This window comes from Hibiscus syriacus, unplaced genomic scaffold (genome assembly GCF_006381635.1).
Source record: "Hibiscus syriacus cultivar Baekdansim isolate YM2019G1 unplaced genomic scaffold, ASM638163v2 tig00013960_pilon, whole genome shotgun sequence".
Lineage (NCBI taxonomy): Eukaryota > Viridiplantae > Streptophyta > Magnoliopsida > Malvales > Malvaceae > Hibiscus > Hibiscus syriacus.
This window is the reverse complement of record NW_024062312.1, coordinates 707,217-733,825: the sequence shown is the minus strand read 5'-3', so window position 1 is coordinate 733,825 and position 26,609 is coordinate 707,217. Positions and strand designations below refer to the sequence as shown.

General features: G+C 33.1%; 3 protein-coding genes and 1 long non-coding RNA gene across 4 annotated transcripts; 2 read left to right on the top strand and 2 right to left on the bottom strand.

Annotated features, from left to right (window-relative positions):
- Positions 1 to 789: 789 nt before the first annotated feature.
- Positions 790 to 2,803, top strand: LOC120206672 (cytokinin hydroxylase-like). Its single transcript, XM_039206254.1, has 4 exons — positions 790 to 1,101; positions 1,190 to 1,419; positions 1,516 to 2,127; positions 2,353 to 2,803. The coding sequence occupies exons 1-4, from the start codon at positions 813 to 815 to the stop codon at positions 2,779 to 2,781; spliced, it is 1,560 nt and encodes a 519-aa protein (XP_039062185.1). The 5' UTR covers positions 790 to 812; the 3' UTR covers positions 2,782 to 2,803.
- LOC120206675 lies at positions 2,010 to 26,404 on the bottom strand. Its single transcript, XR_005524136.1, has 3 exons — positions 26,394 to 26,404; positions 21,097 to 21,108; positions 2,010 to 2,136 (listed from the first exon to the last, which is right to left on the bottom strand). It is a non-coding gene; the product is annotated as an uncharacterized LOC120206675 (long non-coding RNA).
- Positions 11,659 to 12,589, bottom strand: LOC120206673 (probable prolyl 4-hydroxylase 12). Its single transcript, XM_039206255.1, has 3 exons — positions 12,484 to 12,589; positions 12,215 to 12,387; positions 11,659 to 12,126 (listed from the first exon to the last, which is right to left on the bottom strand). The coding sequence occupies exons 1-3, from the start codon at positions 12,524 to 12,526 to the stop codon at positions 11,770 to 11,772; spliced, it is 573 nt and encodes a 190-aa protein (XP_039062186.1). The 5' UTR covers positions 12,527 to 12,589; the 3' UTR covers positions 11,659 to 11,769.
- On the top strand, positions 14,999 to 19,353 carry LOC120206674 (ubiquitin-conjugating enzyme E2-17 kDa-like). Its single transcript, XM_039206256.1, has 5 exons — positions 14,999 to 15,108; positions 15,216 to 15,293; positions 18,183 to 18,310; positions 18,526 to 18,630; positions 19,206 to 19,353. The coding sequence occupies exons 2-5, from the start codon at positions 15,224 to 15,226 to the stop codon at positions 19,347 to 19,349; spliced, it is 447 nt and encodes a 148-aa protein (XP_039062187.1). The 5' UTR covers positions 14,999 to 15,108; positions 15,216 to 15,223; the 3' UTR covers positions 19,350 to 19,353.
- Positions 26,405 to 26,609: the final 205 nt, after the last annotated feature.

Genomic DNA, 26,609 nt, shown 5'->3' with positions numbered 1-26,609 from the left:
AGTAACTTAGAGTTTTTCTAGGGAAAAAGATAACTTTAATGTGTCACGTTGATAATTCCTAGTGGCAGTTGATAACAATGATCATAATGGAAATGAATTAAAAATTCAATGACTATATTGAAAGTTTTAAATTTTAACAACCAAAATGCAAGCATCCTAAAATATTTATGACCATTTATGTAATTTACCTTTTAAAATTATAAATTTAGTATCTTAGCTATCACTTTTGTTTTGTTTTATTTTCTTTTGGTCACTCCAACAATTTTTTTTAAAAATCATATCTAACGTTATATTTTAGTTTCATGTTGGTCACCCACTGTTAAAAAATTAACAAAACTATTGACTGACAATTCTATTTTTTTCAATAATGATGTGTCATTATCTTATGATGACACATCAACATCACCGTTAAGTTTTAACGAAAAGTGACCAAAGTGAATTAGGTATGATTTTGAAAAAATAATTGTGTGGCCAAAATGAAACAAAACTGATATTTTAGATACTAAAAATGTAGTTTACCCTTTAATGAAAAAGCTTTGTCTTATTATTTCATCATATATGTATGAAAAGAGAGCTTGAAAAGGCTAAAAAGACTGGAAAAAAATTCAAACTAAAAAACCTGTTAATCAAATAGTCAAAACTCCGACCTTCTTGAAGTTGAACTACCGCCCTCGTCTTCTATAAATACCCATTTCATTCTCTTCACTGAACATCAAATCAAATTCATCTGACATTGTGTTATTTCTTAAGTAGCTTTATAGACAAATACCGCTAGAGATCTAGAGATACAGGGAGATTCTGCAATACTATAAATGGAGTTGTTAAAGCTATCTCAAGCTTTTCTGAGCTTAGCAATGGCGGCTTGTCTTCTTTATTTGTTCTTGAGATTGTCATTCTCTTGGTGGATTCTGCCCATTCAAGCTTTTCGCAGGATTAAGAAGAATGGGTTTGGAGGTCCAACTCCTAGTTTCCCTCTGGGAAATATTACAGAGATGAAAAACAGTAAGAACGTTGATGATTCTTCACTTGGATTCTCCGGTATTTCCCATGATATACACTCGTCGGCGTTTCCTTATTTTGCAAAGTGGCAAAAGACTCATGGTAAGTCTTTGCCTGGTTTCATGTACTTGAAAATTTTTCAAACCCTGAAATTTGTTGATGACGAACTGTTGTTCTGTTTGGTTTGCAGGAAAAGTGTTTATCTACTGGCTGGGGACCGAGCCATTCTTGTATATTTCTGAGCCGGAGTTCCTCAAGAAAATGTCTTCGGAAGTGTTGGGGAAGAGCTGGGGAAAACCCATGGTGTTCAAAGTTGATAGGAAGCCCATGTTCGGAAGTGGGTTAGTGATGGTTGAAGGAGACGATTGGGTTCGCCATCGCCATGTTATCACTCCTGCATTCTCCCCAGCTAACTTGAAGGTATCACTCTTAACCGTTGGTCTATATATGTAACTGCTCGAATACATATACTTTAATTAAAAAAGAAGGAAATTGATTCCAGTTTTGATAATGTAGGCTATGGCAAGCTTGATGGTAGAACCGACTACGATGATGCTGAACAAGTGGGCGACTCTGATAAGCTCCGGTCAACCAGAAATCGACGTCGAAAGAGAAATCACAACCACGGCGGGGGAGATCATTGCGAGGACGAGCTTCGGGTTGAGCAGTCAAAAGGGGAGTGAAGTGTATGAGAAATTGAGAGCCACACAGATCACACTTTTCAACTCCAACCGCTACGTGGGTGTTCCTTTCAGCAAATGGGTTTGTCTCAAGAAAAACCTAGAGGCCAGAAAACTCGGCAAAGAAATAGACCGACTCCTTTTGTCCATCATCGATGATCGTAAGAAGGCTTGGGACGGTTCCCCTCAGAAGGATTTGTTGGGTCTATTGATGGAAGGCAGCCATGTCGACGGCCGGGCAGGGAAGAGCTTGACGACGAGGGAGCTTGTTGATGAGTGCAAGACTTTCTTCTTTGGTGGCCATGAAACCACCGCGTTGGCACTCACTTGGACCTTGCTGCTTTTGGCCTTGCACCCGCAATGGCAATATCAACTGAGGGAGGAAGTTAGAGAGGTGATCGGAGATGACGATGACATCGAATTTTCTCGACTTACCTCCTTAAAGAAGGTACGTTTTCTCGTTCTTTGTTCTCTCAAAAGGGGTGAATCATCTACGACAGATGAGTGAAATTTATTTCATTTCATTTCGACTGTGATGTTGATTTTATCACGTGGAGAAATGTCACGATCGATAAATATATATATTCCCTTTATGCATGAATTATGAAACGAGTTTCACGTGGGTAAATGTTTGCAAAGATATTGATATGATTTCCGTGGCTACGATTTGCAGATGGAATGGGTGATGAAAGAGGTTCTAAGGCTATACTCACCGGCGCCAAATGCACAAAGGCAAGCAAGAGAAGATATAAAGGTGGACGATCTCATTATCCCCAATGGAACCAACATCTGGATTGACGTGGTGGGCATGCACCATGATCCGACTCTATGGGGCGCCGACGTTAACGAGTTCCGACCGGAGAGGTTCAAGGAAGATAACCTCTACGGAGGGTGCAAGCACAAGATGGGGTTCTTGCCGTTCGGGTTCGGGGGGAGGATGTGCGTCGGGAGGAATTTGACGATGATGGAATACAAAGTTGTATTAACACTTATGATTAGGAGGTTTTCCTTTTCGACATCTCCCAACTATCGCCATTCTCCTTCTATTTTGCTTTCCCTAAGGCCTAGACATGGACTACCTCTCATTGTTCAACCCCTTTAGGCTTAGTTATCAAAAGGGCACAACAATTTACACCAAAGCGTATTATCTTCTCTTTATGTATTTGTGTACGTATCATCTACATAGTGCATAATACCCTATGTTAGTTGTACTATTTTCTCTAAAAGTACATATATTAAATCATGTGATGTTTTATAAGTGTATTTCAATCAATTCGTTAACATAATAAATATTTTTTGAGATATTGAATACGATATTGTAATAATATTTTGTATCAATATAGACTTCCCATTGACAGGCGAGTTTAGTTGATGATGCATTATTGACTGAAAATGACAACGTGATTTGCATGAGAATTTTAGTATGCACCAAACCTTGATGGTTCCTTCTCTATGCTCGATACCACGGGGTCGTTTTGTTAATTCGAACCGAGGTAAACAAATGAATTAAATTATAGATAAATTTCATTAATTTAGTCGCAAGGTGAGTTTGCAAAATAATAAACGAGAATAATAATGATAAAATAATAAAAATTAGGGTAAAGTACAAATGGTATTTCGACTGTAGGACATTGCTTTATTAAGTCCTTTGACTATTACAAGTTACAAAATAGTCCTTCGACTATAGAGTGTTGTTTTGTTGAGTCCCTAAACTATTAAAAGTTACAGAACGGTCACCCGACTATTCATTATGTTCCAAAATCGTCCTTTTCTGTTAAAAAATGATGGTATTCTGAGTTGAACATTAAATTGCTAACTATTATCGGAATCCCAAAAGACTATAATATCTCAGTATCATGTTAACACCCAGCTTAGGCAAACACTTATTTTTTAATGGAAAAGACGAGTTTGGAACATAATGAATAATCGAGCAACCATTTTGTAACTTTTAATAGTCGAAGACTCGATAAAGCAATATTCTATTGTCAAAGTATTGTTTTTTAACTTTTAATAGTCGAGAGACTTAATAAAATAGTACTATATAGTCGGTAGATCATTTCTATACTTTACCCTAAAATTATTATTTAATCGAACGTGATAAAATAAATATAGAAATTAAAATAAAGAACGAAATTGTTTACTCGAATGTAGGCATAAAATTGAATCGATAGAGAAGTTGAGGTTTATTTACACATTCTCTTTTAGATAATTTCAGTCGTTCTTACGGTGATGGAGAAACATTGGTTGATTGTTTTCCGTGATGTAATAATGATATGAGCGAAGTAGTAGTATGATTGTAGTGTTTAGCGAACTATATCTCCGCCTTCTTCTATCACCGAAAACTTTTGAAAATAGAGAAAATAATATTTGAAGTGTGTGCCTAATCTTGTAGGTGTACACTTTAAATAGGGGATTCACCCTCGAGAATTATATATCCGCCATTAGTGCATAATATTTTCCCCTCATGAATTAAGGTAACACTTACCTAAATAAAATAATATTGAATTATTTAACGCGACTCGAATCGTGTGAGTGTTAGACTTTGTATCCCACGAATATGGGATAAATTTTCTATTTTTTCTTCACACAATTCATAGGTAGTTTACTTTAAACATCAATTTCTCATTTATTTATACCATTATAAAAGTCTCGTGGAATAAAATATAAAATCGTAAATTTATGATCTGATCCTCTACATTTATCCATGAAAATATACCTCAAAGTCTCTAAAAATATCCATTTTTTTCTTACACAAAAAGATTGATGCTAACTTTACCCAACAACTTGATGAATTAGAGGAGCATTTGTATTTGTGTTTCATGCCCATAAATAGGGCCAGAAACCTTGTTGTTAGAGAAATTCTGAATCCAGGTCCGTTTCAACCCGAAAATCCGCTCCGATTTGTTCTTTAACAAGAATCATATAAATAAATTAACACAAATCATGTACCTGATTTTGGTGAGCGAGTCTCTTCACAAAATTTTAGTATACTCGAAGTCAAGATCTGCTCAAGCGATGTCGAGTTATTTATCACTTCAACGATAAAAAGATATTTATGGATTCAATCTTTCACCTTAGATTCAGAGTAATACATTCTAAAAGCTCTAGGTAAATACACAGGCAACAAAAACCCAAACAGATTGAAGCACCAAAACGCCATATTAGCCAAAGCAAGCACTCTCCCAACGTAAACTCTGTACTTACCAGGCTCATCATCATCCGCCTTTGAGAACTCAAACCTCATCCACTCCACCAGCGTGAAAATCCTCCTGGAATTGTAAAACACCGGCACGAAAGCCCTAACCGGAATCGAAAGCCTGCCTGAAAACGCCACCCCTTCCATGAAGACTTGACTTGTCAAAAGAAAAACATGCGGCGCCGCCGCCTTCGTCCCTCGGCTATCGCCCACCAGGACCCCGTGAATGATGTAGGCCGCCGGGAGATAAATCCCGATGATGGCGCCGGCCGTCACGTACAAGGGAAGAATCTTGTTTCGTGGATCGAAAACCTTGGAATCTTTCGGAGGCACGTTCCGTGGGAAGGCGACTCTGAGAAGAAAGTACATGTAGACGATGGAGAAAACCACAAAGGCCAAGTCCTCCGTGCTAACCATGCCGCTTGCAGTGAGGATGATCATAACGGCGAGACAACTGAGGTGCATGAGGCGTGGCATTTCTTTATTCTCACCCTCTTTTTTTTGTTCTTCTTTCTCTAGAAAAGAAAGGATGTGAAAGAAATTTTCCTGGAAAAGTTACAGTATGGAGAGTAATAGAAAAACCTTAAAGCCGAAAAGAGTAATGTAAGGCGGAGAGACCCAGACACGAATTTTGGATAGGATTTGGCAATGGATGGCTGAGTTGATGGAGGAGGACAAGTGGCAGCCGTGGAGTATTGGCATGGAATTGAAAACATATATATTTAAAGAAAAATTATTAAATGATCTCGGCTCACCACCTCACTTGTAGTCTTAATTAAAGATGGACATGAGTTGAGATATATTTTTTATCAATCCGACTGTGACCCGAATATTGCACTCCTTCACCCGAACTTGACTTTGGAAATAAAATAGAGGAAAAATGGAAGAAATACATAACACTTGCTCCGAATAAAATCTGATTCAATATGTGTTGGATTTGAAATTCAAGACTTGTTTCTAAGTTATAAAATTTCAGTTTCAATGAAAAAATGATTAAAAAATAGAAGAAATAGAAGAACAAAGAAGATGGAAAATAGAAGATGAAGAAACCCTAACATATATACAGTGGCAGTTTTGTAAATACACTAAAAATTATATATGGGTCGGATCGGATTTTTGTAGTGTTTAACCTGAATCCGATGATCACTCTCATAAAACCCAGCCCGACCTTAACCCAAATTTTAGAGAGAGAAAAAACTGACCCTATCGGATCGGGTCGGAACCAGTCGGATCCGAATCTCATGCCCAACCCTAGTCCTAACCAATAACATTTGTCCACCTCATTTTTTTCAAGATGAATATTTACATCTTCCTACATGTAAATAAAAATTGGGTGATTATTTGGAAGTTATTTTAAAATTTGTGGTTGTCATTCATTGTGACATAAATGACGCGGTGACTGAGTCCATGAAATATTTCTCATATTTAAATGGTTAACATAGCACGAAGCGACGTCGATGGTAAATGAATTATTATTCTTAAAAGTTCTAGGAGTTCGAATACAAAAAATATTAGGAGTGTGAGTGTTTAATATCAAATGATTTAGAGTTATTTATGAACAGACAATGTCTTGCATTTACCCCATATTAATGAAGAAAGGGTTAACATAGCTTTTGGTAAATTATACACGAACTAAAAGAAAGAATTATTGTTATTCTTTGACGTTTTAGATTCTAGCATTATGTAAGTAGAAGAATGTTAAATGTCAAATGGTTAAGAGATTTTGAATATATATTACTTTATATTCATTTCAAACTAATTAAAAAAAGTTAATAAATTATAAATATCACCATTCAAATTATTTCTCATTTTTATTTCAATTATTAATATTTAAAATATTCAATTTTATCATTCTAACTTTAGTTCTACTGTTCGTTTGGTCAATTCTTTATTAGATAATCAACAACTTTATGGCATACAAGCCGATATAAAAAATAAAAGGCAAAAATACATTAAAAATCTATGTACTTTTGAAAAAAAATCAATGTGGTCCTCGTATTATTTTTCTCTCAATGTGGCTCCCAAACTCAGAAAATAAACACAATGTGGTCATCTGACTAATATTTTTCGTCGTTGACCGTTACAATACTGGTGTGCTAGTTCATGGTGCTAAAGTGACATCCTATCTGTAATGTTTGAGTTATCAATTCAGTCAATCTGTAAGGTCATATTGTGAACTGCCACATCAGCATCGTAACGGTTAAGGACGAAAAAATGTTGGTCAAAAGAACACATTGAGTTTATTTTCTAAGTACGAGGGTCACATTGGTTTTTTTTCAAAAATACAGAGACCTCTGATTTTTTTTTCCAAACTCAAATAATGCTTTTTATCTTTATAAAACTATTTTTCTTTCTTTTTTTTCCTCACATTTTTTCTTAATCTGTATAGATTCAGGCCATCACCGACATTGATATAGATTGATGAGTCTCAAAATTTTCTATCAAACTTCTTTCGTCCTTTTAAGTACAAATTTAGTAAAAAAAACACCCTAGACTTCACGAATCTAACATTGAATGATTCACTTTCTTATTCTTCAATCTCTATTGATCGTCATTAGATGAATCTCGAACGAAAATATGTGACTTTACGTTCCCTTTGCTATCTAGAGCGTTGAGATAATTGAGGATCCCTTCACAAGTATATGAAAGATGCTTCTGAGATTCCCTTATTGATATACCAATCATTAGAATGATTTTTGACTATTCGTCCAAATAAAAAAAAAAGTGAACCACAAAAGTCTCTCATGGTCTACTTCCTTCAACTTTATATATAAAGATGACCTTAGGATCGCTCACTCCTGAATCAATGCTAAAAGATCATAGGAATGCTTCTAAATGATATGTCTATGTTTGGTCAACAAGATTGTCCTTCAATAAGATAGCCTGATGATAGCCTGATGAGTAAGAGTGTGAACAGTTGAGGCAATGACATACATAAATGGATCACTTCAACACCCTCAAGCACCAAACACTACAACAAATTTTCTTATTAGTGGCATCTAGATTATTATCACTAAAACTTACATTTACGTCACTAATTTTATCTTGTTACGTAAAAGTTGATGCCATAGCGATCGTCACCCTAGGTGTGTCACTAAATGTCAAAAGTGACGATGTCTTTGTTTGCGTCATGAATTGTTAAACATAGCAACGCTAATGGATAATGTCACCGTTTAATTTGTATTCAGTGACAATTAATTTTGTCACCGAATGATGTAGAGTTTTGTCATTGATAAATCATATCGTCACTAATAACACAATAATTTTGTTGTATACGCGACGAACAAAAAATTGTCACATTGTTAGTGAAGTAGTTTATCGTCACCTAATTATAGTATGAATGGCATTTATATATAATGTCACTTTATAATTGATAATTGATGACAACTAGTTATGTCACTAAATTATATGAAATTTCGTTATTGATAATTTATATCGTCACAAAAAAATACATTAAAATCAACTTATATGTGACGAAAAATATATTGTCACATTTTTAGTGACGTAATATAAATGTTACCTAATAATATTATTAAGGCTTAAGGGTCATATTTGCCTCTGTAGTAGACCCAATATATCATTTTTGCCCATATCGTATTTCTCATCAATTTAGCTCTCAAAGTTATTTAATTGTATCATTCTATACCCTACCCTAACTTAAACCCTAAATTATAAACCCTAAGTTAGGATTTAGAGTTTATGGTTTATTGTTTAGAAGTTATGGAGTTATAGTTTAGGGTTTATAATTTACGATTTTAAGTTAGGGGTAAGGTATATGATGATGCAATTGAGCAATTTCGAGGGTTAAATTGATGCAAAAATACGATAGGGGCGAAAGTGATAATTTGAGTCTACTACAAGGGCAAAATTTACCCTTTCAACTTATTATTAATGATGCTTATACATAACATCACTTTATAATTTATATTCAATGAAAAATTATTACGTCACTAAATTATATAAGATTTCGTTATTGATAATTTATATCGTCACAAAAAATACATTAAAATTAACCTATATATGACGAAAGAGATATTGTCAAATTTTATAAATATTACCTAATAATATTATTAATGTTGCTTATACATAACGTCACTTTATAATTTATTCTATGACAACTTGTCACGCCACTAAATTATATAAAATTTCATTACTGATAATTTATATTGTCACGAATAATTCATTAAAATCCACCTATATGTGACGAAAGAGATATTGTCATTTTTTAGTGGCATAAAATATCGTTACGTAATAATATTATAAATGACGATTATGCATAACGTCACCTTATACAATCGTCACCAATATATTGGTAAAACAAATAATTATCATATTTTTAATGATAATATATATTAAAATAAAATTATTTATACTAATCTAAACAAAAAATAACACGGTTCAATTATTGTGGAATAATGAAACTTAAACACATATTTACTAAAGAAAATAATAGTTCTACCTATAAAACACTTAAACGTTTAAAGAAACTAAAATAATATGACCATAATATGACGTGTGGAATGACTTGTTCCGGGAATCTCAATTCAAATCTTGTGTCGGTTGTAATTTTGTTGATGATGAGTTCGTGGTATCATTTAAAGCTACAAATTAAAATAATTATTAACATTAGTTACACAATTAAAATTATATAATAATTTTTATTTAATTAAGTATATTCTTTACCTAAAGAATATCCACAGCAGACGAATGAAAAATAATCCCCTCTTAACTGCAATCCCATTCGGGACAGATACCAAACAACCAACAAAATGTCATGTACGAACGAACGAAGTAGCCAGGCATCGAGAAAGTAAATAACCAAGAATTAAAACATATAAAACCACATACCACAAAGAAGACCAATAGAAAGAACATGCACCGAAAGTTTAGAAACATCGATATTATCAAAGAAAGGATTAAGAGAAAACATTATTAAAATAAGTTTGATTAAAAACATAAAAAGTAACCTTGGGATCGTTGGATGTTTGGTAAGTAAAAAGAAAATCAAAATAAAAAGAATAATTAATAAAAGTAATCAATATTATTAAAAAAAATAAAAGAATCACCAGTATATTGATAATTACACCATACTATAAGTACAGAATCATATTTAGATCAGTCATTAGTTCCAAGATATTCAAACGAAGGAATGTCCTGACCCACGTTTAAGTTCCTGATCCGCCACTGCTTAACACGGAGGAAGTCCGACTCCGCACATACCGCCCACCCTTCTGATCTCGATCCTGTCGAAAACCCTTTTATAATCCGGACTTCGCATGTACGCACAAAAGCATGGCGCATGTTCCCTTGTCTTGGCACAACAGGTGGGTGATGGGGTTGGCTTCTTATGCTCATGCAGGCACGGGCTCAATAAATCCAGAGCGTAATCGCATGTCGGTTGCGCTGCTACTTTCTGATGCAGGGGATCCGAGACAGATGATGATGAGCTGTCAGATTGCACCTTGATGGCGCTGAGATACCATGAATTGACAGATCAGCGCAAAGGCGGGAATTGATTGTGACATGTTCTCATTGGGGTCGTTTTGAGTATGTTTCAGTCTTTTGGCCATAACTTTGGCTATGTTCAGAATCGCGCACAAGACCCAATCCGAAAGCTCTTTTCGACGCACGCTCTCCACATTGAGATACGCTCATGTGGCCTTTTTTTCAACCTCAAATTTGCCGTTTTCCCCTCCAAATCATAGATTTAATATTTTTATTATTTATGGTAATATTCGATTGTCAATTAGGAAATCAATTTAAATCGATTTAGGTCGGATTTTTTGGAGATTGCTTATTTTATTTCGAATTTCAATTTAGAGTGATTTTCGGTTTTGCTATTTTTGGCAAAATTCGAATAAAGACAATTTTTGGCTATAACAGTCCGGCTTGTGACTGATTTTGGCATTTTTTGATTTGATAATATTTTATTAAACCCTAGAGACTTTTTTCTAAACCCTAGAGACTTTTTTCTCTTTTTTTTTGGCGAATTTTCTCTTGTGAATCATCTGTTTGAGCGCTTGCATGATAATCACTATTCTATCTGACGTCACTTTCACACCAGAAAAACCACCACAAATAATACCACTGTACACAAGACGATAGAGACCTTGGTCATATTGTTATTTTTTATTTAAACAAATTGAAATACCGGTGATTGTTTATTGAGTTGATGCTTTTACATATATTTGATACAATTTATAATAGTTGGAGTTGGAGTCTTTGAGATATTTAAACCATACATATAAACCTAATAGCGAAATGTTTGGTTGAACATTTGGTTGAACATTTTGTGAGAGAGAAATTTATGAGTAAATATTAAATTAAAAAGGGTATGTTTAATAATAGAATATTGATATTTTCTTAGTTTTAACCGTTATAATTCATTTTTAAAGGTTAAAGTATACAAATGGTCCACTGATTATAAGATATTTTATTAAATTTTTTGACTATTAAAAGTTACAAAATGATCATTTGACTATAGAGTGTTGTTTTGTTGAATCACTCGACTATTGATTATATTCCAAACTCTTCATTTTCCATTAAAAATTGACGGTTGTTTAAGCTCGACATCAACATGATAACTAAGATATGATAGTTGTCATCACGACTTTTAGACCCGTCAATAAAAATTATACCTAAGCAGAAAGAAATATAATCTTTATATTAAACCAAATATAAATTATTAAATATAAAATTCATCCCTTACATAAAATAAGACGGTAAAATGGCAATTATACAAGTGAAAATGAAGAACACCCTTTTTCGATGTTAAAATTGAAACAAGCCAAAAGGATCTGGAAACAGAGTATATGAAATTACAAAGAAGAAACTACTTTATACTGGTTATTGTCAGAACAATGGAATCAAATCATATGGGAAGTGATTTCTTGTTCAGCAAGCATTGCAACTCTTCCTGCACGTACCATAGTAATCAGGAGAACCAACCATGAAAGCCGGGTTCCTTTGACATTCCCCGATAGAAGCCCAATGAGGACAGCTGGCGTCTTCGTCCGAACATTCATCGTTTCTGCCAAAGCGGGATGAGATGGTTTCTCTGGGAACAGCCCTCAGGTAGAAGAATTTGGTGGCACACCACATTTCTCCTTCGAGAACAGGGCATCGAGCATGCGAGCTACTACCGTCCGGAGATCCATTGAGGTGAGTCGTGAAGAACAAAACGGCGTTTCCCTTGACAGGTTTCTGGAAGTTGCTGGTCTTTGTACAATCTGACCACGTCTTGCTCTTTGGCTGCAACGGTAGGGAATCCGTTTGTTGGTGGAGTAAGCTTCTTAGCTCCGAATGTTTAGCAAAGGTTTCGAGATATATTCGTACTCACCTCTGTGTGGGGGAAAAGAATCTCACCACCGTGGGTAACATTTGAAAGATACAAGATCACGGTTGCCAACAAAGGCTCGCTCAAATCCCGCCTGGTTTTATTGCCGAAATAATCCAGGTTTTGTTCGGCCTCCTCAAGTTCATAGCGGCTAACATATAGAGGACTACCATTCCCTGAGGCACAATGAACATCGAGTTCCAGTAAAACAAGAATGTATCTTATGAGAAAACAACCATTTTAAGGAAGATGAAGAACATGGATGAAGATACCTTTAGGAAGGAAAGTCCAAGCCGAAAGTCTTTCTTCAATCATTGCAAAAACTGTATCCTAGAATACAAAAATATATTTCTATGCTATAGAATCATTCATGAAACATGCTTCCGAATGTAGATGAACTTCATTTATTAACTTATCATTTCGTGATATTCATAATAAATAGATCTTTTTCAGAGTTTTTAAGCTAGTTTAACAAAGATTTTAAAGTTCACGGATGTTTGGAATATGAACACAACAGAAAATGGGGCAATGTGTGTGAGGAAAGCAATACAACAAAGAAAGTTACATCAATCTACCTTACTAATCAAGATGAAAACGGATTTAATGAAGTATTTAGGTCAAAGGGTATATTAGTTATTGTACTACGTAATGTTTTAATGTAAATGCATGACACTACCACGTTGATAGAATCTCTACTTTTCCTGTAAGTACATCTCTCCCTAGAAAGAACTTTCCGAGTTGAAAAAGAATGATAGATTAGTGATAGAACAGTTTGCAATAGCTAGCTACACAGTCTAACTGTGAAGGTATGGGTGTTACATGTAATGGAGAACCTCAGCCAGTGGTCAAAGAGCTTGAGGTGGCCGAAGCGTTGTAATGGAGGTAGCAATATCTACAAGTGCACACGTTCAGCCTTGCACGTTGCAATGTAAGGAGTAGACCATTATGTCTTCTATCGACAAATAAAGCAGGTAAAATTTCATTAGTCATCTGTGTGGATGATAATGTTATTACTAGTGAATGGATAAAACCATTGGAATCATATCTCCAGACAAAATTTTAGACAAAGGTTTTAAGAGATTTATGATATTTCTTAGCCGTAGAAGTTGCTGGATCTTGTGAGGGGGTTTCACTATCCAAAGCAAGCATCTACTTGACTTCAGGAAATTGGACTGTTAGGAATTAGGATTGCAGACATCTTGATACTCCTATGGGTCTTAACAAATAGTATGGAGTCATAGTTCGAAGCTAAAATAATCGGTAGAGGTCCTATGTTTTCCTTTTTCCTTTTTCTGGTAGCTACATGCATGCTACGTACAGAAGCAGAACGATAGTAGAAAAGGAGAATTTTTTGGATAAATCAGATTTTATTATCCAAAGAACAGAGTCTCCTACAAAATACAATCAGGTTCCGAAACAAAATACAAAATACTTACAAAAAGAATCAACGATCTTCTATACCCCAGTGATTGCATAAAGTAATATTAACACTATCTACTCTATTAATGTGTCTACCCCTTAGTTGTAAACTAACAGTATCTTTAATGGCTTTAAAGATTTCTTCTGCAGACCTGAGACGATTTTGGAACACCCTTTTGTTCCTCTCTTCCCATATTGTGTAAATGAGGGCATTGAGAGCTATCTTCATGACCAAAGTGAGCAGTGATTTGCCTTTCTAAGTTGAGTTGGTCCATGCCATGAAATCTTCCCAAGAACAGTTAGGAAATCGTAAACCAGAGAGTGAGAACACTGCTTTCCAAATAGTGACAGCAGTTGGGCATTTAAAAGAAAGATGCTCCCTTGTTTCCAAATCAGAATTACAGAGAACACAGTGGTTATCGTTGATAATCTCTATTCGTTGAAGTCGATCCTTTGTTGGAAGCTTATCAAGAAAAGTCATCCAAGTTATGAGGCTGTGCTTAGGTATATGCAGGAGAAACAGAAAAGGAGAATTGATACATGTACAAGAGTCCATAATAATGACAACACATGCTACTTTGGACTAATGATTATACTTGTACCTATTAAAAGAACAAAGTCTCGAAGATTCAAATCATATCTACTCGGTAAGTATAATGTGAGTGAATTCTTAAAAGGCTCTAATGTTTCTCCCATTGATGTTTCAGATTCAAGATCGAATCCTTTTGAAGAGAGGGAGGATGATACATGCATCATAAGGCTCACATCAAAGGAAATGGACTAAAGCTTCCAATGGACTCACACGATCAAGCCTTGGAAAAGAAGACTAATAGATCACAGACTTGCGACTGTTTTTGAATGAGACCCTGATGTTATTTGGTCAATATTCTTCTAGATTTACAACCGGCTATCTCTTCGTTTTCCAACGGTTCTTGAATCACCTCAATCCGATTTCGGAAACTCAAGATATGATCATTTAGTGAAGAAACAATATTATACTACAAAATTTTTAATAGTCGATGAACTTAATAAAATAATATTATATAATCCAATGACATTTTATAATTTTTTAATAATAAAAAACTTAATAAAGTAGTGTCGGGATCTTCGGTATAATTTATCCTAAAATTTAATAATAAAATTTTACTATACTACAATTACTAGATAATTTAAAATTAAAAAAATCAGAAAAATAAACAACAGCCTTGGTTTTCCTGGCGGCCACTTTCGGCGAAAATCGGGTGGTTTTCGTATGGTGAACGCTACAGCATGGGACCTACGAAAGAATCACATTTACCCTATCACAGATGCCGGTCCACTCGTTTATAAAGCACCGTCACCAAAACCAATCATAAGTTCCCCTTGCACTCGCATCGCAGTTTCTTCCGTTCCTTCGATCTGAGCTGAGCTTTCCTCCCCTTTCAGGCGAAAGGAAAAAACAACCGAAGGGAGGATCAAATCCATCTGTCTTTTTCCTGGTTCGATCTCTTTGATATCTCATTTTTTAATTGTTTTAATTTGTTTTGTCTATTGTTTTCTTCGCGTTGTTTTGACATTTTTATTTTATACGGCCGATGGATTGTAGGTTTTGCTATGGCATCGAAGCGGATCTTGAAGGAATTGAAGGATTTACAGAAGGATCCTCCAACATCTTGCAGTGCTGGTAATGCATATTCTCTCCTTTTGCTTTTTATTTATTACTTATCAAACATTGATTTTTTTTTTTTAACTTCCACTTTGAATTTAGATTTATAGGTAGTTTGAGTGGAGTATAGAAGATCTGCTTGATATGATTATCAGTGTTTTTTTGGATAATTAAATGTTTTATTTCAAGACCCTAAACCTAACGATTTATGTATCTGTGTTGTGTTTCCTGTAATTTCAAATTCAAAATCGTGTTTGAAATTTTTGTACTTGTGTAAGTTTTGACGCCTTGATAATTTTCTTTAAATATATTTTGAGATATGTATGTATTCGTAGGATGCTTGTGACATATATTTTATTGTGTTCACCATGACCGATTGATATTAAGGGTGAGGGTTCGATAGAATTGAATTGAATTGAATCGAGTGAAACAAATTAAGAGTGAACGTTTTATAAAGTCAAATCGAAACTAGTTGAAAGGAGTCCGATCTGAACTTTGGATCGAGTTGAATAAATTATTTTTTAGTTAATTTAAAAGAACTTAAATAGGTCAAATTAAAATTTTGTTGGCTATCTAAATAAAATTTCAAGTTAGAGCACTTAAATTTGAGAGCATATATATGGAAACTTATTTTAAATTAAAATAAGAGAAAAAGAAGCGACTCTTAACTTGATTTATCATTTCTTTTCAAAAGCACTTTTAGACTCTAAAAGTTCTTTTGAAAAGCAATGCTATACGGATAGTTGTTCAGGCCAAAAAGTGTTTTTGAACTTGGGTTGAATAATGTTTTCCAAAAGTTAAAATTTATAGCTTTTTTTTGCCTAAAGCATTTTTTAACTAAATTGCCCATTTGCCCTAATTTATATCATTTTTTTCTATAACCACCGGTATTTGATCTATTGATCGACTAGTCCGGATCGGATATTGCAGAGACAAGAGTTTACTCTATTCGCAATCGCTAGGATTTGAACCCCTGACCTTGTTTAAGAGATCTAGTGTCTCATCCGACTAGACCAATTGGTTGTTGCTCCAAATTTATATCTTTTATATTTTCAAAAACAATGTTTAAAAAATAGGCATTTTATCTATTTAAAGGCACTTTTGACAACACTGCTAAACAAATCTTTAAGATTTGCCAAAATCACTTTTCCACCGCATTTATCAAAAATAATGTTACAACTATCTTTCGAATGAGTTCCATGTTTTGGCACGGTGAAGTATTCCTTTGAAGCTACCCAAATAAAGAATTTAGCTAGAATGTTACTTGATAAAAAATATCAGAGGACAATAGAGTTATTATTATCATAGTTCAAGTAAAATGAATCAAAGTCGTGAATAATGGATGTAAAATTGTCAAAAATCTCACATTTTCAAGTTAATGTAAGGTTGTCTAAGAAACATGTTGTAATTGAAGTAAAATTGTTAAAAAACTCGCATTTTCAAGTTAATGTAAGATTATCTAAGAAACATGTTCTATTAAGATTATCAGTTGTATTACATTGTTGATGACAATCATACACTCACGCAAGTAATGTGAAACTAACTGTACTGAACACCTCCTTGGCTTTTGAATTTCCCTCCGACTCTAGCTACATACACACTTGGCACCTTACTTTTGAAAATAAAATTTCTTCCTAATGGTTAAGCATGAAACCAATTGACTCATACGGAACTTGAATCTGAAACTGCATCTCAAATATGCATGAGAATACATGCAATATGACAAATACTTGGATCTTTGAGATCCAATCCTCCACCATTTTTTGGTTTACTTACTAACCACCTCCTAACTCACTTTGGCACCTGTAGCATTATCTTCTCTAACCTTCCATAGGAAAACCCGAGCATATTTGATCCATTTCTGGATTTATTTTTATAGTAAAACAATTAAAGAACACCAGAAGTTTTGCAAATTGAAGAGTGAAGATAACTTACTGGATTAGTTTCAAAGGGCCTCCTGCCCAGTTGCTTATTCTTCTATTTATTTAATGCATCCATGGATCACAGTTTTTTGCATGGAGTCTGCCAGATGTTGAAGGCTCACCAAAGTACCTTATAGGCTGCCAAGCCTGACAATCTGAAACCAGTAATATTTTTAGATCTTGTAGAATAGCTTGATTAACATTAGCCAAAAGTTTTTCAGATTTTATTCAAATCCTGACATGTTTTAAGGGGACTGTTGGTCTAACATAACCAATGACTGATTTTAACACTAATCGTTAATTATTTGGAAATGATTGTAATATAAGTTGTGCCGCCAAACACATGGAAAAGACGGCCGATCAGTTTCTTTGTTTCACGATGCTGTTGCTTTCACGAATTTTGTTCTTATAAAGACCAATATAATTATAGCATAAAAGAATACCTATATAATTTGTAAAATATTAAAAGCATACATAAAACACTTTAGCATTTCAGTGTGTCAGGTGAAGCTTTTATGAATTGTGTGTTGAACTGGAAGTGGTTGTCTTTTTTTATATTTGGTTATATATTACAAAATTTCCTGAGCTGTGGTTTCATTTGACGCCTTTACATTCTGTTTACAGTCGATGTTAACCAAGTTATCTATTACATTATATTATGCATTTTTTTAGGTGTAATAAAGTTGGTGAAATGTAGAGGAAAACTATGTCTGTTGTCTGGCTGACTTCCATCTCTAGAGATTCTAAATTTTTTTCAGACATTTTATTGTTATATCTGCCCCTTGAAGAAGCTAACGGAACCATTCTGTATGTGATTACTTGTTGCATACTATATTATTGTCTACACGATGGTATTGATATTGTGCAATTTCGTATTTGTTTGCACTCATTTTTTCTGCAATTGGTTATGTGTAGAGGTGCTCGAGGAGTATCACTGAATTTCAATACTTGCATATTCCTTATTTGTTTTCATTCATTGTTGCAGGTCCTGTTGCTGAAGACATGTTTCATTGGCAGGCAACAATCATGGGTCCACCAGATAGTCCTTATGCTGGGGGTGTTTTCCTAGTGACCATCCATTTTCCTCCAGATTATCCCTTTAAGCCACCCAAGGTAACATTTTTTATGTAATTCTACTGCTTTTCTCATGGAGACAGGCTGTTTACCTCTGATGTTTGCTAGAGCATGCAAATTTTCCCTGTTCATTTTGGGTGGTTTCACACTTCATTGTGGATGGAATTAATCGATAATTTTGCCCCTGTAGAGCGGCAGATGCTTTAATGAGCGTAATCAAAACCTTATTTCCATATGATAAACGGGTTTTGCAGGTAGCGTTTAGAACAAAGGTATTCCACCCCAATATTAACAGCAACGGAAGCATTTGCCTGGACATCTTGAAAGAGCAGTGGAGTCCTGCACTAACTATTTCCAAGGTGATTGTCCTCTAATTATCTGTGATATTCCTGTTTGCAACTCATCTCTTCATTTGGATATTCAATGTTGTGGCACAAATGAATCTAATATGAAATAGCCACTCGAACCGAACCTTATGTTGCTCCGACCCTTCATATTTCTTGAAGCATGAGCCATTGAGATATGATGCTCTAAGGATCTTCCGAATATATGATCTTGAAAAAAAAATCCGAACATCCAGTTAACTAGATTAATATAAATCTATTACTTCTGTTTCTCCTATCCCCATTTCTTGAAGCATGAGTATCGAGTATGATGCTCCAAGGATCTTCTGAATATATGATATTGAAAAAAAAAATATTCAAACATGCTTGTGTAGGATTCTAGCCGTCTAGACCTCATATCCAGTCCAGTTAATAGCTTAGTACACAATCAAATTGAGAAGTCAAGAACCTGAAACTTGAATTCCGATCGAACCGGTAGAATGAGAATCCACCTAAATCTCCAGTACCTTAAATGAAAACACACTCTATAGTTAAGCCTTTTGGGTCACACGGATTTCATTTGCTACATGGCTGAATTTTGGTTCATTTAGGTATTGCTATCAATATGTTCGTTGTTGACGGACCCAAATCCTGATGATCCGTTGGTGCCGGAGATTGCGCACATGTACAAGACAGACAGGCACAAGTACGAGACGACTGCAAGGAGCTGGACCCAAAAGTATGCCATGGGCTAAAGGAGCGGTTTGGTGTACGAGGGGATTGGGGAGGCTGTGTTTCTTTTTCGGTGTCATGTGTGAACGATTTGGTCTCCGTCTTCAATGCCTAAAATGCCACAATATTCCCTTGTTTAAAACAAAGAAACATCAAGTGTTGCGTACTTCTGTTGTATGGACAAATGTAACTTCGAAAAACAAAAAACATTTTAAGTGTCCCGAAATCTTAAAAATGTTCAATTCGCTCCCTAAATTCATTTTTATTTCATTAAAAACTCTGGCTGCTCTTTCCAAAGAAAGCATGGTTAGAAGTTCACAAAGAATCATTGAAGAATCGGAGTGGCCATGCGTAATGACTCAGGCGTTCATCTTCTCATCTGGCTTTAAAGAAACCAATGCTCTACATTGTAAAAACTGGGACATAGTAAAGTGTGTATATATACACATTTTATTTTATGTTGATATCGCTATAGTTATTTTTTTCACTCTCAAATTTCTAACAAGTAATCATGAGCAATGGTTTGGGCCTTGGAGTTTTTTAAGGAATTTATTGATATGGATTTTTTTAGTGATTTTGGAGACATTAAAGATGATTTTACTGCAATGAATTTTTTAATTGTATGAGAGCAATTCTCGATTGATCTAGTGATGTTTCAATGAATATTGCATAAGAATTAAGGTTGTTGAAGACTTGACAACAGTGCTTCAACTGATATGCAACTTACATAAAGATTGAAATTGTTGAAGATTTAAAGACCAATTTTTGTTGAAATTTAGGTCAAGGGGGAGATTTGTTATATTTTGACCTAAATTATAATTGGTGATTAATTGAATTTATTATAATTATAGTGGTTAAAAATTACTTAGTAATTGGGTTTATTTAATAAAGTAAATATTTAGTGGTGACCAAATATTTAACTTTATAAATAGAGATCATGTCTTAGAATTTAGGGTAATGTGCGAGGGAATTATTTTACAAAGATGTAATATTTTTTGGGATCTGTAACTTTTGGATTTTATGTTGTAGAGATAATTTTGTAGGGTTGGTGAAAGAGTGTTTTGGGATATATTTGATTTGGTATCTATATCAGCTTATGGGATACACATAATATCATGTATTGGGATACACGTGATATCATGTATTTGTACTCTTCATGTTCTCTACGTTTATAGTAAATTATTGTTCATCTCACTTGTGGAGGTAGGCAAGGCTGAATTACGTTAAATCTTGTCTCTTGTTCATGTCTTATTTTATGTTGATATCGCTTTGGTTATTTTTCCACTCCCCAATCCCTAAAAAGTTATAAATTTTAATTAAACATAATTATTTATTTATTTAAATCTAATGACTATTAATTGGTGTAAAACTTATTAGTTTTACATAGTTTAAGTATATCATAACCCTAAATATATAGGCTAGATCCAATTACATTGTGTAAAACTCTTTCAGTTTTACACCTTTTTAAGACCATTGGATGAGATAAATTAAAGGCTGAGATTAACAGTAGAAAATAAGAAGATGTTCACTAGGAAAAAAAACAAAGAGTTAATCGTAGCCTTTGATTTCCTTCAATCCAATGGTACTAAAAAGGTGTAAAAACTAAAATAGTCTTTACATTGTAATATATAAGGTTAGGATCCCCTTAGTCCTAGTGTAATTACACCCTTTTAGGATCGTTGAATGAGAAAAAAAATAAAAGGTTGAGATTAACTCATTGTTTCTTTTTTCCAATGAATATATTCTCATTTTCTATTGTTAATCTCAAACTTTTATTTTTTTCTCATCCAACGATCCTAAAAACGTGTAAAACTTTATTATGTAATTAGATCCTAACCCATATCATCACAAAATAATAGAGGAATTTTATACCAGACATAAGGAGAGGTAAAAGAGGAATTTTTATTATTATTATTTAATTGTTATTTCTTATATATCTCAGAAGTGAAAAAAAAACACTTTTATTTATTGACTCAAATTGATAGCAAAAGGGTAAACAGTCGATAGTGGTTAAAAATATTTAATTATCATAAATATTAATTTAATAGTCATAAATGTTTTGTAACACCTCAAATTCATCTAGTCCAGAATATGATTGACGATATCATATTGACTGATCGAGATAAAGTCTAACTTTGAGGACACAATATTTTTTGTATGAATGTAGGATCACTTAAGTTTTAGTGAATTTGGTGACTCAACTATTTTTTTTAAATAATACTTTTAATATTATGTTTTAGTTGCATTTTGGTCACCTGTCGTTAAAAAATTAAAGATGATGTTGACATGTACCATAAAATAATGTCACGTCTTCGTTGAAAAAAAAATACCACGTTACTAGTTGTATTTATTTTTAATACTGGTGTCCAAAACGTAAGGTTATGTATGATTTTTCAAACAAAATAGTTAGATGATCAAAATAAAACAACTAGAATAAGTGGGTGACTAAATTCATAGTTTACCCAAAAAATATAACATGCATGTGAGAGGGACCAGCATATGGGGAAGGACCTATAAGTAATGAATGAATAGTTGGGGACATTGAGAACAAATTAAGGTTTCTACCTTTACATGATGCAACGAGAGATTATGAATTACCAATGGCACGTAACAAGCAACACCAATCTGGTGAGTGAGTTTTTTTAATATTAATAATGCAAATACTCCGTACATGGACGGATACAAGATTTTATATTAAGGGACGAGATTATAAAAAAAAAATTGTTGCCCTCCAGTTCCAAGGCTTCGTTCTGACTAATTTGGATCGACCCGAGTCGCACACCTAGCTCTGGTGAGTGAGTTTCCTAACCGGGATTTTCTGCATACACAATGACTCGAACCTGAGACATTTGTTTAAGCGATATTAAACTGCTTACCACTTGAATCAATCTCGTTAGTAGACATAAAATTTTGAAGGAAATACAAACTTTTAAAATTTTAAGAGACAAAACATATTTTTAATAAAACTGCATAAAATATATAAAAATTTAAAACTCATTTAAAGAAAGTGTATTTAGCTGCAATGGGGTTAAGATCAAAAGCCCATGGTTATGTGTTCAAACTCATTTAACTTCATTACGAGAAATGATCACGTGCAGCAGTCTTAATATACAGTTAAAAAATGCGTTATTGGTTTTGTTATTATTTAAATAATAAAACCGATAAAAAATTAACGAAAACATTATTATTTCTGTCGGTTTTATTATTATTGGGCGTTTTATCGGTTTTGTTATTTTTTCTACCGGTTTTGTTGTTGTTGGGCACTTTACTGGAAATGTAAAAAACATTGATATTTTAGTTAAAAAATTATAATATTTTAAGTAATTTTTTATTAATTTTTTTATTTAAATAATAATAAAACCGATAATATATTTTTTAATTGTATATTAAGGGTGTCTAATGTGCTGAGGAACTTCCCCTCTTTGCGGGTTTCTTCCAACTTAAAAAGCTTAGTCAAAATCTCCACTTTCCGACATTCATTGCATGCTTCATATAAGAATTCATGATTGTTTTTATAATTTTGATTTTTATATTTAAATTTTAATACAATACAATTTAATTTAAATATAGTTCGATTATCAGTGCTATAATCCTATAGTATATTAATGTTGATTGTATTTAATTATTAAGATGGTATATTGTATCCATAACATAATATATATATATATATATATATATAGTATAACCACCAGTATCTGATCTGTTGATCGATTAATCCGAATTAGGTACTGCAGAGGAAGAGCAACCCTCCCAACCCAGTTTACTCTATTCGTAATCGCCAAGATTCGAACCTCTAACATTACTTAAGGGATTTAATACTTTATTCACTAAACCATCTGTCGTTGGTATATATATATTATAATTGTGAGGCAAATATGAGCATAATAATAAAATTAATCTTTACTATTTGGTCAAATAGTCATTTTTATCCTATATTTTTTAGAGCATTTTAATCATTAATGTTTTAAATTTTGGTCAAAATAGTCATGTTGAATGTAAATCATTAGTTGATTACTGATCAACACGTATTAATGACATGATGTTTTTACACTTGTTTAATTGATGGCTTGACATGTATTATGCCACTCAAAGTGATGATGTGGCATGTGACACATCACTAATTAAACATATGTAAAAATATCACATCAGCGATCTGTGTTGATCATTCGTTAACTAATAATTTTCATCTAAAAATTTATTTTGACTAAAACGTTAGAGACTAAAATAATCTAAAAATAAATTTATAGAAATATTGGACTAATTTTATTATTACAATCCAATATTAGAGCTGAATAACCAAACATTCAACTTTCTTGTTTTATTCCCTTTGTTCGAATTAAAAAGATAGGAAAAGAAATAAAGCATGGTGTCTGGATATTCATACACATAGCCCCATCAATTAGTTTGCAAATTGGTATTAGCATATATAACTAGGGATGGGCATGGAACCCGAATCCGATGGGTTCTGACCCGACCCGATTCGATCAGGTTAGATTTTTTTAAAAAAAATTGGTTCGGATTTGGGTGGATTTTTTTAAGTGTGATATTCGGGTTGGGTCGGGTTCGGGTTTAGGGTGAAAAATACCCGACCTGAAAAATATATAATTTTACTTTATATATTTAGAAATAATTACATTAATACCCTCTATATATAATTTTTTTCAATTAAATCACTGTTTTTATTGAATAAAAATATTTTTTTTATTATTTCGGGTCGGGTCAGTTTCTAAGTTATATATCGGGTCGGGGTCGGGTGAAATCTTATTTTGGTCGAGTCGGTTCGGGTCTCGGGTGGATGCTCCCTTGTTCTCGGGTCGGGTCGGGTGGACCAAAAACCCGACCCATGCCCATCCCTATATATAATTAAGGGTAAACTTTACAAATGATCACTAATATTTGAGTAAATTTTTATTTATTATACTAAAGTTTTAAAAGTAATAGATAAGTCACTGACATTATCAATTTATAACAAAATAGTCATTCCACTGTCATTCCCTTTAAATTAATGATGTGATAATTATCAAAAAAATTAATATTTAGTTTGACCCCTAAATTATCGCTAAAATATCAAATAAGTCTTTGAACAATAATTTTATATTTAATTTACTCCAAAAACTTATTAATTTCCATTCGGGTCTATTGCTTAAAAGGCAATTATCCTAACCATTTGACTACAAACGCTGCTTGATGTCTTATTCATTGGATAAGAAAATGATTATGGAAATAACAAAATCAGTTTTTGAAAATATATCCAGAGCTATGTTTTTTTTATTATTTTGAAGTCAATAATCAATTTATTCATCTTATACGAAAAATATTCAATCAAACGCAATGTTAATATTGTTTGTATAATTATTTTAGGTGTATTAAATAATAATTTATTTAAATATAAAAATAAAGTATGCAAACTACGTATTTAGTATTTAAACTATCAGTTTTGATCCGTTTTAGTACTTAAACTTTCAATTTTTTTAAAACCATGCTTAACGTTTAATTTTTGTTTCATTTTAGTACATTGTCGTTAAGAACTTAACGTGTTTGTACCTAAACTATGCGTTTTTGTCTATTTTAGTACCTAAACTTTTAATTTTTTTCTTCAAAACGTAACATTAAATTTTGAACGGCGGTATTAAAATAAAACAACAACTAGACTTTAGGCATGGTTTTGAAAACATTGAAAGTTTAGGTATTAAAATATACCAAACCTAATTGTTTAGGTACTAAAAATGTAATTTACCCTATAAAGTATAACTGTATCCAACGCATCATAATATAAATCCGATTGACAAAGAAGACGATTTTAAATGAATGCTCCAAACATTTCTCTCCCGACAAAACAACCAGCGTCTGTCTAGCTCTACACTGCATGGGCGCATGGCGCATGCATGCACGCATGCACACCTTTCGCCGTCGAATTAAAAATGTTTTCCGAAAAAGGCGGCTGATGCGTCGTATTCCAGTTGTCACCGCCGCGTTAGCAAAAAATCAAAATTAAACCATAAAAGCACTTACTAACGAACGCGAGTGGTCTCAGTGAATAAAGGATTTATATACTATGAATCCACCGTCGTCCGTGACTCTCTCAATAATATTATCTCCAAAATTAGAAAATAATCATACGCAATGACAGATCCGGAAATAATTTTAAGGGTGGACACACATATATTAATAACAAAAAGTTTTCATATGGAGTGAGCAAAAATTAAATTTCATGACGGACACGTTCAATAAAATGAACAACTATCATAAACAAATTTGAATTCCCTGGGTTCTACGTACATCCGCCACCGATCATACACACGTTTCGAAAATAATGAAGAATGGTTAGCAATTACCATAGTCGGTTTGCGGCGAAGATGGAGCCAAGGTGCAAACAATAGCGAAAACCCCCCAGACACTACAAAAAAAATTTAAATTACCGATGGAAAATTTTTGACGGATTTAAAATCTATCATAATTTACCGACGAAAATAAATGATTCCGTACAAAATTATGACAATATTTTAATTTTCGACCGAATTACTTTTTCTGTCAGAAAGTCTATTCATTTCAATAAAAAAATATCAATTTAATTTATGACGGAATAATGATTTCGTCGGAAATTTTTTAACTTTAATTAAATTATACTAATTTAATTTATAATAGAATAATTATTCCGTTAGAATAAAAAATATCAATTTAATTATGACGGTAATGTGATTAATAAAACTAGGTTACAGCCTTTCAAACATATTAAAATATCATGAAATTTCAATTTCCAACTATTCGAAAATCTAAAATAAATGGGCCTTTAAAAGATTTTACTCAAGTCCAACAATCCCGGCCTATCAGCCTATTTTTAATTAGGATGAGCGTTATTCAAGTTGACGAGCTTATTTTATAAGAAATTTTTTGAGTCGAGTCAAGTCGAATTTTTGAGCTTCTGTTAAATTTAAATGTAAATATTTATAGTATTAAAAAGTATTTGATTATAATTTATTAATTTTTTATACTATATAATAATATATATTTCTTTAATTTTTTTCATATGTGATATACATATATCATACAAAGTCAAGGGGATCGACTTAAATTTGAAAATTAATCCACTAATTATTATATGTATAATTATAACTCAAATATAATTTGAGTTAAGTCGAAAAAATATAATTTTCACTTTTAACTTTTAAAATATTTCCACTTTTAAATTGGTATTTCCCCAATTTCAAGATTTTACCCTTATTAATCTGGATCGATTTAGGTTATACACTTTACTTTGGCATATGAGTCTTTCGGTTGGGATT